At 39.2% G+C, this 14925-nt stretch overlaps 1 protein-coding gene across 2 annotated transcripts in view; it reads right to left on the bottom strand.

Moving 5' to 3' along the window:
- LOC124404473 (4-coumarate--CoA ligase 1-like) overlaps positions 1-14174 on the bottom strand; it is a 20303-nt gene extending 6129 nt beyond the window's left edge. Inside the window, exons 1-7 of one of the 2 annotated variants that reach the window (XM_046878614.1) lie at positions 14000-14174; positions 12172-12300; positions 11840-12047; positions 11128-11609; positions 10213-10615; positions 9885-10129; positions 9541-9754 (exon numbers count right to left, since the gene is read on the bottom strand). In XM_046878614.1, the coding sequence (XP_046734570.1) occupies positions 9581-9754; positions 9885-10129; positions 10213-10615; positions 11128-11609; positions 11840-11975 (1440 nt within the window). In that variant the 5' untranslated portion in view covers positions 11976-12047; positions 12172-12300; positions 14000-14174 and the 3' untranslated portion in view covers positions 9541-9580. Of the gene's footprint in view, positions 1-9466; positions 9755-9884; positions 10130-10212; positions 10616-11127; positions 11610-11839; positions 12048-12171; positions 12301-13999 lie in introns of those variants that run through there. The other variant, XM_046878613.1, reaches the window with a different exon arrangement.
- Between the last annotated feature and the right edge of the window lie 751 nt (positions 14175-14925).

Here is a 14925-nt window from a genome sequence, read left to right on the forward strand (position 1 = left end):
ACGAACGTTTTATTCCAAATTTTTTAGTATTCAAAACTTTAAAGCGTTTTTCCCACAATTCACGTTTTCACAGTCGGTGCCCCTCATAACTTCAAAACTGCTGCACCGATCCTTTTAGAATTTTGAACACTATTTCTGTACATAATTTACGAGGTAACATTGGAGAGTTTTTTTCAAATTTGTTAATATATTTTATATTACAATAACAAATTAGCCGATTTTTTTCGCAAAACCGCGTTTGTTACTTCAAAGTGTTCCCAAAAAGTGAAAAATTGAAATTTCGAAAAAACCTCCCAGCGTTACCTGGGAAAAGCGATTATCTACCGAAAGAACTTTGATTTTTTGATTTCAGATGACCCAGCACCGAGTTATGAGAAGCACCGCAATTCTGCTTTTTTCCGAGACGCTTCCGAATAATTGCCGCCATTGCCATATTTTTTAATATTTCTTCATCAGAATTTTACACAATATTCTTCGAATGTTATACTTAAATGTACTATTGGTTTTAATAAATATATTCTAACTGTGTCATTAAAAAAAATGTACAAAAATGTAGCTTTTTTACCCAAATTAACGTTACCCCCCCCCCCTCCCCCCCCCCCCTAGTACTGGCTAGTTACAATGAAAGTTTTCCATTCATTTCGGAAAAATTCTTCCAAAAAATGGTCATAATTTAGTTATTCATTCGAAAACAAAAATACACAACCGTGTTGCTATTCAGCACACGTCAGCTTTGCGGGGGAGTGCCGCAACCCAACGAATCAATAATCTCGGATATGATGTTCTCAGGAATCAATGGTTCAACTCAGGAAATGATAATTAAATTCATGTACACTGTACATTCCCCTATCATCAGCTATTTCTATTTTCGTTGTGCCGTATTCGTGCGTTTTCTTTCCCCTTGCAGAGATGTACGAAAGCATGGAACATATCATTCGCGAATTAATTCCGTCGACATTTCACCGTAAGACTGAATACCATGAAAAGTGAGAGCAGTTTTTTCCCCTGGAAGTAGAGGGGCCAGTTTCTGTGGTCTCTATATACCGGAGGGATTGAGCAAATAGAAGCGATTCCTTTCCACACGCGATAGCGGAGAGGAGAATGACTATGGCTGACTGGCCTTTAGGTGTTGGAAAAATCGAGTACAACCTTGAATGCGGTACGATAACATTTTAGAACAATAAGCAACAAAGTTTACGCTCAACCAAAATTGTATGAGCTGCATGACCGCCGAGAACTAGAATAACGAGGCGAGGTATGCGACCCACTTTGGAGCTGAAACGCTGACATGGTCATGCAGTCGCTATCATCAATCTGTCACGTGTAGCTATAACAATGTCAAGTATAACCCGTGCCATTGGAACCCGTCATTGCCCCCTTCGGCAAGTAATTCTACTCGTAGCCGTCTCGATATATTATATTGTATGCCTGCAGCGTGAATTTGCAGTGCAGGTATACATATAGTTACAGCCGTTGAGATTTTACATAAGTGTCGCTAAATAATCTCCATTTATGGGCGACTCGACAGTTCTGATCCGAAGTATTCCCGGCATCTGATAAAAGTCCCGTACCTATATGATTGAGGTATTGAAACAACAAGTGGTCCAATCAGTCGTGCCCACGGGTATCGCGCCAAAATAATAGACAATAGTTGAAGCTAGACGTCATAGGTAGTATGCGATATCGGTCGGCGATTGGGGGAGGACGAGGAGGAGGTGCTCGACCATGGCTGGAGTTGCACGTCTGTTCCCAAGGATAACCCAGTATTCTTACAATTCGCGAGTGTGAGTGCGATTGATTCTCTGCAGTTATCAGATGCATGCGCAATTTCCGGTATGTCCGGTGCACAATTTCAACGAGGAACTTTATTACCGTTTCCCGATATTTCTTTACTCAAAGATTACAATTCAGATGACGACCAACCCTTTGCGGCACAGCGCTTCGTATCTGATGTACCTTTTTTGAATCGGTGATTTAAGATTTACGTTCAATTCTTTAGATATCGCTATCGTTTTTTTTTTTCTTTTTTTTTTATAATTTAAACAAAGTGTTGAAAATGTCTGTTTTTACAGAAGAAATGTTATTGTGGGAAGGTGATGGGGACTAGAAAAGTGGAACTCTGTAATCTTGGGTTTTGGGGTCGCTGAAAACGAATCAGACGTCAAAATTTGGAAATTCAATATACCGGATCCAATGTGGCCGACTGAAAATATGAAAACTGATCTGATTTGCTTGAAATTTTCACTCGGGGATTTTCGGGGTCGATGAAATCGAATTCGCATAAAAATTGTAATATTCAATATCCGGAGTGTCTTTTGTGCATTTTACACAAACTACTTGTATGAATTTCGCATGATGAAGGGATGCATTAAGATGACGGTTCGCATTGGCGAAATCGTATTTGGTAACCCGAAGAACCCTTGAGTATGAATTTACGAGCCGTTCCGATGACTTTCACATTTCAGTTCACTACATTAGATCCGCCATTTTGAATATTGAAAATTTCACAGATCTGAACCCATTTTTCAAATCAGCGACCTCGAGAATCCTCATACCCACAGTTTCGAAGGACTTGACTGCAAGGAAAAATGTATGCTGCAAACGGTTAAGAAAACTCAGAAATACACGAGGCAGCAGTGCAGCTCTGATAATACGGGCAACCCTATCGAGTCAAGCACTAACTCGTTGCTCTAGGCGCGAGTTTCGCCGCCGGCGACGGTGGCTGAAGCAACGCCGATACAGACTACTAGCGGGGTGATTCGTTTCTCCCCGTAATGGTGCCGGACACACCCAAATTTTGAGCTTCGTGATGCCCCGTTGGGGTGAAAAGGTTTATTACCTGTGAATTCCTATAAATATAATCTTCGAACAATGACAATAGACGACTCATTTTCCAGACGAGTGTTTATTTGTTTTTTACAAATTGTGTGCTATTCAAATTGGAAGGGAAACTTTGAAATTACGGACTTGATTATCGTTTTCGATTATTTTTACTGTTTATTCAAGTGATATAAACAAGTAAAAATTGGAATCGAATTGAAAATGTTCAACTTTCATTTCAATATCTTCAAAATGACATTTTTGACGGTTGAAACAGCTTCTCATCGCTTCTACAACAGCAGAATTTATCGCGAAAAAAATCATTGCAATTGCTCAAACTCTGCAAATTCTTAGTTGAATTACAGGTAAAAAGTTGATTACCAACAACGTAAAAGATTTTTTACATTCTTGCCACATGTCTGCGGATATACTCGTATATTACACGTAAAAAAGTTAGGTGTGCTTTCCCTTTCAGACGTACCAAGTATGTGGAAAGTTGGTTTATTTCGAACCACCCGACGCTGAAAACATGACACGTCCATTTCCGAGTGGGTATTCGTATGAGAAAAAAATAAGAAAAAAAAGCCCGGCCGAAAACGACCAATGCGTCGAAGTAATTTTATTTTCACGAATGGAATGGGAAATCGGTGTAGAAATAGTTCCAAGTTTTTCCATTCCTCGCATTTTCGATTTTCATTTTCTCCTCGGAAGCGAGAAACGATAGATAAAATTTGAAGGACCGTGAACGCGTGATATCCTTCCAACTTTCTAATAATTTATTGGTGCTGGATGCATCGTCGGTGCGATGCAGGATTTTGTGATATCAGTAGCGACTTTTCTGTAATCCAGATTGAAGCATAAATCAACATAAAGATGGGGTGAAACGAGACAGCCACCTTTCTCTAGCTTGTACAGCGGAGAGAAAAGTTGTTGCAGTGGAAAGTGGCTGGGGTGGAAGAGAAGTATAGGCAAATAAGGAAAAATGGAAAAAGCAAGTCGGAGAGAAAAGGAGAAGGAAAATCAGGCTTTCATAAATATTACAACCAGGAAGCGATAACGAGGCAGAATTTATATCCTGGGTGTTGCCTTCAGATTCATGAGACGTATATCTGATGACGACCCTTATACATAGTTATAAAATTTGCGAAAACAAAGACCCAGCGAGCACTTTTCGTTTTCCGAATTATAGATCTACACTCCAAGATATCCGCTTTGTTATTCGTCAAGAACTCGTACACGCCAAATTTCCACTAGCCTGAATTATCGGCGGAAATTGAAAATTTATTTTCCGTTTAGTTGCCCGAAGTCATCGTTGCTTTATGGCGTTAGATAATCACCACATTCCTATCATAGATAATTGAATTTTTCAATATTCCAATTTAACAAACACTGAGGACAACGTGTCACTTTACTTTCTTTGTATCATACCTCGTGGCATGTATTAATTAAGTGTAGTGATTGCAATACTTACTTAGAATACCCAAGCTGCGAGACTCCCTGGAGACGCTTAAAAAATACTATACGGTTAAGATTAATTTCACGAGTCTGAGATTGATCGAGTGCCGTGATTACGATTGTAATATGAGAAATTAGAATAAGAGCCCAATAATTATAATTAGACTTGCGATTAGTCATTGAAATGGAATCGAGGCGACTAGGCGTCTGGGCATCGAACTCATCGAATGGTGTGTAATAATACGTACAATAAGTATACCCATCTCGACTTGATTTTCATCGGGAAGTCCAGCTGTGTCCAGTTTCACAATTGGCCCAAATGATACGCACGTGGAAAGCTATAGTCACGCTGACAATATTTGTAACACTCGCTGCTCCCGGTGTAGCATTATCCTTCGAATTGATTAGACAATTGATTTTTTGCAAAGTTCGACAAGCTTCAGGTCCACAATAGAGGATTGTAAACGAAGTTTTCACTTATACGACACTTCCGTTTGAAAGTTTAAATCTGCAGTTGATCGATCTGAGATTGGTTGTATAAAAGTTATAGGCTCACTGCTTAAATTCCTTATCATACGTAAGGGTGTACGCGAAAACTTTTGTTTGACAATACTTTCGAAAGTAAAAATGCAAAGTCGGACGGCTTTGTTCTTGTCCGCCACGGTAAATTATATCACCCTCGTGGTAAACCTACCCCATCAGAAATCATACGTTCTCAATTCATCATCATATGTGCGACCACTATATCCGTGACCCGTGATACTCGACAATTGTAACGAGCTGCGTAAAAAGTGTAACAAATTTTAATGACAATACATAACAGCAGGATAATAATCGAATTTTGTGGCTATCGTTACCTTATCTCTGCAGGAGAACCCTCCGCAAACATTCTTCAAGTGATTCCAGTGATCTAATCATTCAGCTCGTGACCCCGAACGGCCAAAGCTATCCGCGATTTCAAATTATTCACACTTTTTTGGATGGGTTCGTACGATTTCATCAGTCACGGGAAAAAGATTTTGGAAACGGTGTCCAAGAGTTGGCTTGTAAAATGGGGTTGAGCAGCGAGACGGTTGAATATTCGTAATCGCGAATCCGGCTATTTTATAGGACGACTGGGACGGCGCGTAGATATTTAACAATTGATGCGACGAGGCGCGAATACTCGTTGAACGGTTAAAAAGGTGAAAAAAATTTCAGCGAGCCTTTATGCGAGATGGTTATATACCTCTCCTCCAGTTTTACCCGCAATAAGCTTTATAACAGAGGCTCTAAAATTTAACGAGCAATATTATAGTCTCAGGACCGCCAGCTGGATTCTGCTTTCTTCCCGTCGTATAGAAGTGCCGAAAGTTTCTCTAGTCTCGTGCAGGCAAGTCGTTTTCCGTCATTTATAACAGCGAGGGCTGAAAAGCTCGTCATAGCGTGATGCGATTTAATTTCTAGTTACTCTTAGGAGAGCAAAAACAACCCGTCGGCCTTTTACCAATTCGCGTTATCATAACCGGTGATCAAGACGACGGGGAGCGCCTGTCGAGGGCGTTGCGTCGCGACGCGTCGCGGCGCTAACTGAGCCGCCGTGCTTCCATTCTCCAGGTTGAACTTGATTCTCCACGGGGGACGCATGCGTTCCCCAAACGGCGCGATAGTTATACTACCCCCTTAAAATTCGTACATACCACAACGACGGCGAAAATTTTCTATTCAATTTCAACTAACAACGAGATCCTCGAACTCTTCGTAATTATAGCTAATAAGCTAATAAGCTATCTTCGTAATTATACCGGCCAAATTAATTTCTCATTTTTTTTTTTCTTCTTTTTGGCCTGCATGCGAATCATGCCGCTTTGCCGTAGAATAACCGATAATATATATATATAGCTGTAAAATGTGTAATACATGAGCCGTTAATTCGCTCGCTTTGCCGTTAGTCTAAGAACGTTGATCACGATTAGGTAGTCAGGGATGAAATATCTTGGATAAAGCTTGCACGATAAAGGTGTATGTAGGTACACAATATATATTCTTGTGTCGTTTGCAAAGTTCTCCGACTCCCGATATTCACGGACACAAGGTAAGATTATTAAATTTTGTTTAATTAATTTATGCCTCGTGCGAGACAAGCGTACAACATAAAACCTACCGACGAAGGCACCGGGCAGAGATTAAAGTATTACAATATTTTTCTCTTTGTATTACGGCGTGGAAACAACCAGTTTGAGTAAAAGTACCTAATCAACATTCGAGAAATTTGTTTTCTCGTTGAATTTTAAAAATAATATTGTCGGACGAAATGTTTGCCAAATTATGAGGAGGAAAAAAAATTTGTTCAGTACGTCTGATTTTAATTATGAATTATAAATTCGCTATTTAATTTTGTCTCTTCTTTTTTCTTTTTCGCCTGAATACGAATCGTGGGGTTTCGCCATCGAATAACGGATAATACGGCTATACAATGTGCAATACACAAGCCATTCACTCGCTCGCACCGCCATAAAGCGACAATTTGGTCGGGCTGAATTCAAGCAAAGGCCGTACATTCTTGCCTGACAAAAGCGATACTTATTTCACTTATTCAACACCCACTCGATAATTTATATAGGTTTTCCCCACTGTTGGGGATAAACAAAGAACGTATCTAAAAAGCTCAGACCTTGGAGTGAATCGCGGCAATACGTATAACTATGATGGTAAATACCTTATATATTCGCATGTATACTACATATGTGCGTGATATAAATTTTTAGGAGGTGAGAAACAAGTTCGCAGCAAAGTATATTATTAGGCATATTACTCATCTTTTATGATACGTATATATTTCAACACTAAATATCAACTCGTTATTGCAGCGTGTAACATAAGAGTCAACATTCCTGTAAGCAGTAATCAACAATTTATACGAAGAAGTCACGCCATTGCTGCGCCACAGGTGGCTGCAATCCCTCTACTGGTTACAATTCAAGTACACCCTCGAAAATCAAAACAATGACTAGATATAATTTGAAATTGACTCCATGGGTTCGAATACGTAGTATACATCTCGCTTAGTTCCACCTATATTACGCATATGTCACAAAAAAGAATGCGGTTAAAAAATGCTTTCAAACAAGACATAATCTCAAGAAAAGGGCAAATGTTTACCTCATCGCCATCAATTATGCCAAACAATTGAAGATAGATTTGACGTCGTTTTACCTATAGAGGATACCGATTCCACAGCTTCAACTTTATTATTACTATTAATTTTTTTCTTTTTTAAGGCATTCACTGACAAATTTTACGTAACGTTCCGGTGATTTGTTATTTCTTGCTGCTCGATAATACACAGTGCAGAATACGAGTTTTATGTACACTCCTGAAATTTTCGCAGTGATCAAGTTTTTGGAGAGTTTGATTTTTAACGTTAATTGATATCGATATTCTTTTCCTCAACGCGGTTCCAACTTACTGAAATACGTGGTACACAATGTTGCAAAAGGAATTTACGGAGATGGGAAACAAACAAATTTAATCCGTCGGCTCAACTTTGAATTTCACTCCCTTGATTGCCCCAGACAAGAAAAAGAAAGAAACCAAATGTCGCGACGGATTTTTCAATCGCTTGGAATAATATTATTGGCACGCACATGAATAGCTTGCACACCACTTCCCAAGGTGAATTCTGACCGATTCAAGGCATTGGTGTCGTCTGCTACCATCTATTTGATCTGAACGGCAGACGCCACGGGTGACTTTGAATCGGTTAAAATTCACCTCAGGAGGAGTACCAGGAACTTCATCCGTATATATTTTTAAACCCGTCGAAAATGTACACTATTAGAAAAGCTTGATTACGAATATCGAAAAACACTTCTTCTAGGTATACATAGTTTTTTTTTACAAAATTTTGTTCGATATTCGACTCATTCTAACGAAGCTTTCTTCGATTTCGATTCGACCCATCTACGAATGGATTGTTTTTGAATCCCCACGTCCACAACTAACAGTGACTCCTTTTGACAGCCCCATTAAGCCACCGTGTATCGACAATTTGGTAGCACCTGCAAGCCTTTGAGCCCCACATTCCTCTTGAGAAACATCCCCGTTCCCGGAAAATCCCCATTATGGCCTGACTTCGGATGGTCTCTCCCGCTCTATTAGTTGTCTTGTCTCGAAAGCAATTTGCTTGGTTAAATTGCCAACTTGGATGTGCCTGGCAAGCCAATTCCATGATCTGTCTTGGCCAATATAATTGACTTGCAATTAAGTTTTAGGGCCATCAATGAGAATGGCGTTGATCATCCCTCGATTATCATTCGAGAATGCGGGGGGGGGGGGGGGGCGATGGTTATTTCTTACAATTGAAAATCCTAACTAACATTGGCCCACACGTGTTTGACCTGATAGGTCTTCCCGATCTTCCCTAAAAACTCTTTTTAGTTGGGTGAAGTAAATTTGTTCGAAGACATTTGAAGTCACCTACCTGATGGTTGTTGTTACTTCTCGTTCTTTGTATCATTATCAGACTCTGTAACGGCATCACTTTGTGCAAGTAAATACCCTGTGAACAGGGGAAAATTAATAGAGTTCATACGTTGTATCAATTTATACAAATTGGGATTAATTTGATAAGCCGAGGAGTGGAAAAAAACAAAAAAGTTGATAACGCACGAAAGCTGGATAGAAATGATATTTACGAGTAGATTGTGTTCAAATTAGTAATCTTCATAATATATTGTTGTCAATTACTATTGGTACTTTTTCCAATTGAAATGTTATTGTCAGCAGTTAAAATTACTATTATTACACTCTTTACTGGTCATTATTTTTAGTATTTCATATTGGTAAACTCATTGCAATCTACTAAACTATTATTATTCGAGGAAATATTGTCTCAGTGCTAAGATTTTCAAATATACTACTGTAGTATTAATTAAACGATTATTTCCATTATTTTTTTTTTCTTGTGAATTTCAAACATTTTTGTATAGTTGTATCAATTGCTCCAGGGAAGAGCCACGAACCTATCTTTACACCACTGAGATGAAATTGGCTACTTGGCCACTTTTCACGCACGTGTGGTGAAAAAATATATAAATTGTATTAATTTCCTGCTTAAATACATATTGCCATTCATTGATCAATGTGAATTGATAATATGCCTTCGAAAAGGGGAAAAAAAGGAAAAATCTATTCATGTGTTCACAAAAAGAATGGCGTACACGAAGGGCGAGGGGTTGTTTCCCGCTCTTGGTACACAAAATACTATTTTTAAATGATTTCAACTGGTTATAATTAGTCAATTCTCAACAGCTATGGTCGCATTTCAAGCCGCGGCATCAGCACTTAGCATATCTCTCGCGATTTGTCGCAGTTTTTCACGTCGGATCTTCCCAGTCGGGGACTTCGGCATATGCTCAAGGAACTTGACACCTCCGCGAAGTCGTTTGTAATCTGAAAGCTTGGTGGCCACGAGGTCAACTAATTCCGCTCCAATAACCTAAAACGTGTCAATTAAATTGCGACGAATCAATCTGATGCACGATTATGGATCGACCCGTAGGTTGAAGCTCGGGCGGCGAAAGGTATATTATATATTCGAGAATCCTCAGAATTATGTAAACAATCACCTCGTTGCTGATGTTAAAGGAGTCCGCTGTCGTAACGACAAAGGCCATCAGAAGGTCGTCGGCACCAGGACGAGGCTGGCCCACGACGGCCACTTCCTTGACTCTGGGATGAGTCAACAGTAAACTCTCGATTTCGGATGGATATATGTGATGATCATGATACTTGACCAACTCCTTCATTCTGTCGATCACAAAAATATTCCCATTTTCGTCGTAATATCCGATATCTCCGGAGTGGATCCATCCTTGAATACAGAAGAAATCAACATATCGAAATTGAACGACCGTGCGAAGTACAATATTACGAAAGGTTTGCAGTCTGACCAACCTTCCTCGTCAATGAGCTTAGCTGTGTCTTCGAGATTTTTGTAATAAGAATGCATCATAAAGTCAGTCCTCAGCAGTAATTCACCCTTTTTTCTGGCCCCTAATACGCGCCCTGAATCCGTATCGATCACCTTCAGCTGGGCATTATAAAGAATTTTACCGCATGAACCATCAAGCCTTGAGTTAATCGGCTGAATTGCGAAGTAACCACCAAGCTCCGTCATTCCGTAAGCCCCGATGATCTGGGCCTTGGGCAAGTACTTGGATAGGGCTTCGTACGATGTTGCGGATAACGGCGCCCCGCCATATATGATTCGATTTAGGGATGAAAGATCGTGTGTATCCAACGCGTCGGATTTCACTAACTTGTTGATCATACTCGGAGACATGAAAACCCAGTTAACCTGGAAACCATAGTATACTGTGTTACGTAAGTGCGGAAAGAGGATGACTCACGCTATTTTACCCAACTCCTATTGTAAAGGAAAGTTTGATTTGAGAAGAAAACAGATGTAATATATCAATTTGGCAGAAGTATATCAAGAGCAATCAAGGGGCACAAAAGCACAGACCCGGTTCCAAGAAACCTAACCTAACCTGCGCACACACAAAATTTATGTTGAACATAATCCAATTACGTCACTGATGGCGCGTAAGGTCTGTACATAAAATGAGGCTATCGGAAAGTGCGCATGCGTTAAGAACGCACTGGTCCAGGAAATTGAGAATATTAGTTGAGCGCATGCGCGAGCCTCGTTTATAGCACTGTTCAGAAATGGGGCATTTTACGCATGCTCCGCAGGTTTTGCAAATCTCACTTTCCAAACGCATGTCAGAACAAATTGTTATACCGCCGACTCCGCTGTTAGACATGCAAAAAATACTTATCGTTAAACTACTAAGGCTCATGATTTACTTTGTATTTTTCCATCAGGGCACAAGCTGAGTGCTCTTCGAAGGCCTTTACTATGAGTCTAGGAATGCCCAAGCTCAGACTCATGAATATAAAGTGTATCGTAGTGATCCAATCAAATATTCCAAAGTGCAGGCAAATTTGCCCGGTCATACCGAACTGTTCTGATGTTGTGCACGCTTGCATCAGGAGAGATGCGTGGCTTATCCCGGCACCTTTTGACAAACCAGTTGTACCGGAGGAAAACATTATCGAAGCAATTTCCCTCGATGACTCGATCGGGGTACACTCAAAATTTTTGACTTGGTCAGCACTTGATTCTGCAATTACGCTCTCGAAGTCGAGGAAATCAGTAGATTTGCCAAAAACAATTATTTTTGGATCAATATTTGCTGTTTTAGCGGCCGCGGTAACAGCTGTGACTGCATTCTCACTGACAAATATCATTTTTGGTCTAAGGATGGTAAACCGGTGGTGAAGGTCCGCTGCAACAATAATTCCATCTCTTTAATAACCATTATACACTGAGTTTTCGTAGGGCCGAGGAGGGTCACTAATACACTCTGATGTTTTACGCAGTCAGCCACGAAACTCGAAAATTCACGGCATATTCAGTTCAAAGAGTAGCGTAATGAACCATTTTAGGTATTATCTTAAATAAATTGATCTAACGATCAACCAGCAACACCAATAATATCATCTGTAAATCAATCACCTATTTCCAGCGAAGCATTTGAAAGACTAAAGGTAGCTCCGAGGTACAATGACGCAAAGTAGGACAACACAGCGTCCAAATGATGTTCGCTACAGATTGCGACGACATCCCGTGGAAGTAGGCCCTGTGACCTCATCCACAGAGCGCACCTAACGCTTCGTTCTCTTACCTCTTTACATGTGTATAATTCACCGCTGGCGGTATCAATCTGAAATAACAGGATAAAATCACTATGTTTACTACGCTTAAATTAAATGTAACTGTAATAAACTAAACTAGTCACAGCTTTAACTTTTCGTTCTATGTATATATATTTTGCAAGTCCGCTTTACCTGACTCGCCGCATCTGGATTACTTTCCAATTTATCCAGTATAAACTTTCCGACACTGTTGTAATTGACGTTAAAACGGACCTCGTCACCTTTCAATACGTTGTTTTCGATTCTGCATCCAGCACCATTCTAAAAACAAAACTTATATCCATGAATATACATCCATGAATATGACGCAGCCATACTTGTACCAACACTTGTACTTACTTCTACCTTCGTATTTTCAAAAAAGTTTTGGCGGTTCATTTTCGTATTTAACATACGATACAGATTATTATAGCAAATCGAACAACCCGTCAACGTATGTTTCAATGACGAATAGATAGAGCGTTCGGAGAGTAGAAACCCAACTGCAGTCAACGTGAAACTTGTTACCAGAAGGAAATGTGCATTACATGTGTTTTTAAAACCTAAACCACTTAATAGTGGGATGAGTGAGGACATCTTTTGATAACGAATCAGGGCGCCCAGCTGATGGAGGGGGACGAGATATGGATAGTATAGCAGTTGGAAAAAAACACCGAAAAACCTAATTTGTTCATGTCATCTAATGCTGTTTGTTATGTATTGAAGATACGCTTGAACCAATTTTCAGTAGTGTACTGGTAGTATTGCCCAATGCAGTATTGTCAAGTCATTCGGTTGTAATCACTGGAATATTCTAAACGAATCTTTTACTGATATAATAATCCACTGTCATATTGGACAACGCGGTTACACCCGTGTTGTTGAACATCAGTTACACAATCTGTAGATTAAATATTTTGAAAAACAATATTTCTCAACCCACATATTATACTGCAGTTGATATACCTTACCTCAATCATTTACAAAATATAACACAATCGTATTTAAATTTTGAGCTACTTATACGAACAATAAGAACACTTGCGCAGCGACGACTTACTGGAACAAACTTCGGTCGAATAATCTTAAATAATAAATACGAAAAAAAATTCAATATCCGAATGCAAAGCTTGCTATCTCGCTTCCTACTCTCAAAGATTCGCATCATATTTTATTAAAAGGTTCCGTTAACAATGAAATTCGAAAGGAATTTTTATCAATTTACGCGATAACAGCGAGCGAAGCGAAAAATTTATGTACTTTTGTTCACAAACATTTCTTGAAATACGGTCACGCTTCTCAACTATTTTTACCTCTATCTCTTTTTATTTTTTTCTCTTCCACTTGAAATTTACATTCATAACAACTTGAGCATAACTATAATTATAGTAAATGAGTCGTCACATGTATACAGTGTAGGTAAGTACGCGCGAACCTCACAATCAGTGGGACAATCGGACATTTCCTGAAAGAATTTTAATATAGTGGACAAACAAAAACATCAAAGGAAAAAATCTGGAAAAAATACCGGAAGACATTTTTGCCGTGTATTAAGTTTGTGTAAGAATTGGCATTCGGATTTTCATGGTAAATTAATAGAAAATATTTCTTCAATATAAAGTAGATACATTTTTTTTTATAAACTTGGAAATGTGTCAGCGACCATGTGGAACCAATAAACTAGGCAGTTGTTACAAAAAACGAAGTATAAGAAATAAAAAGCTGCAAAAAAAAGGTGGGACGCTGAGCGTCCCAGCGTTAATTACAGGGTCAAGGTAATAAGGGCTGATTTCTTGCCGTCAGATGCCGTCAGAACGACCTCGGCACAACATATCGAGCATTGAATTCAGAAATGCCAAACCAAACTAGCTCTACTCCACGCAGCGCTTCCGCCTTGACGACCGCTGCAGAGGCAGTTAGTTTCAGGTTTACACATGAGTATGTCCACATAGACAGGTAGAGTCGAAACGACGATAATTACTAGCTATTTCTGCTGGGATGCTTGTCAGCTGACTGCTTCGTCAGTTTCCATTCGAATTGCAGCCCGCTGTTGCGCGCTGCTGATCACTGCCTGGCTGTTCACGACCATCAGGGACGTATTCATGGTGCGTGTGCTTGAGAGCAAAGTCTGAACCGAAGTGAGCTTCAGCCTTCCGGGCTCAGGTGCCGTAATGCCGTTTGGACCGCCCCCGCTTAACTCATGAATTTCAATTATTGCAAGAACCATTGATTTTCACATATGAGACTTTCTTTTACGAAACGGACAGATTTGGATAAAAATTGACCGACACATTTTTGATTTGGCTGAATTTTATTTACGGGTTCTATATCGAAAAAAAAAGAGATAGGTATTTGAGGATTTTTTTTCTTCACATGTTATGGAAAACAGAAGGGATCGAAAATTTGAGAATCTGGTGATTTTCGGCTTGTAGACTCAATTTCAAAAATTCATAACTCCGGTTCTATTTGAGCTAGAAGTTTCTTCTTTTTTCCATTTTAATGCTGAAAGAATGGATTTTGATAAAAAAAAAAAAGTAGTTTCATTGAAAATTATTAACAAATTCATATTGTTATAAGCAATTAAAATTTATAAATCGATTTTTAACAATTGCCCCCACCACGTAGTGAGTTCTTAGTATAGCCGTCATATTCTACGTCAAATTTCCTGTCAAAAACGTAGTTTTTATTGATGGAAAAATTATTATTACTCTTGGAAAAAAATTTATTTATCTAGCGCGGCACGTCACATCGGCGCGCGGGTTCCATTGCACGCCTCGTATCGTTTTTCTCTGTAATGTAATTTACAGAGAAAATAAATGGTTATTCATATTTTTAATTGAATAATATTATTCATCAGCAAATAAGACTTTATAAAAAATTGAACGAAAAATTATATAAAGTAAAACA

The sequence above is a fragment of the Diprion similis genome, chromosome 3 (assembly GCF_021155765.1).
Source record: "Diprion similis isolate iyDipSimi1 chromosome 3, iyDipSimi1.1, whole genome shotgun sequence".
NCBI lineage: Eukaryota > Metazoa > Arthropoda > Insecta > Hymenoptera > Diprionidae > Diprion > Diprion similis.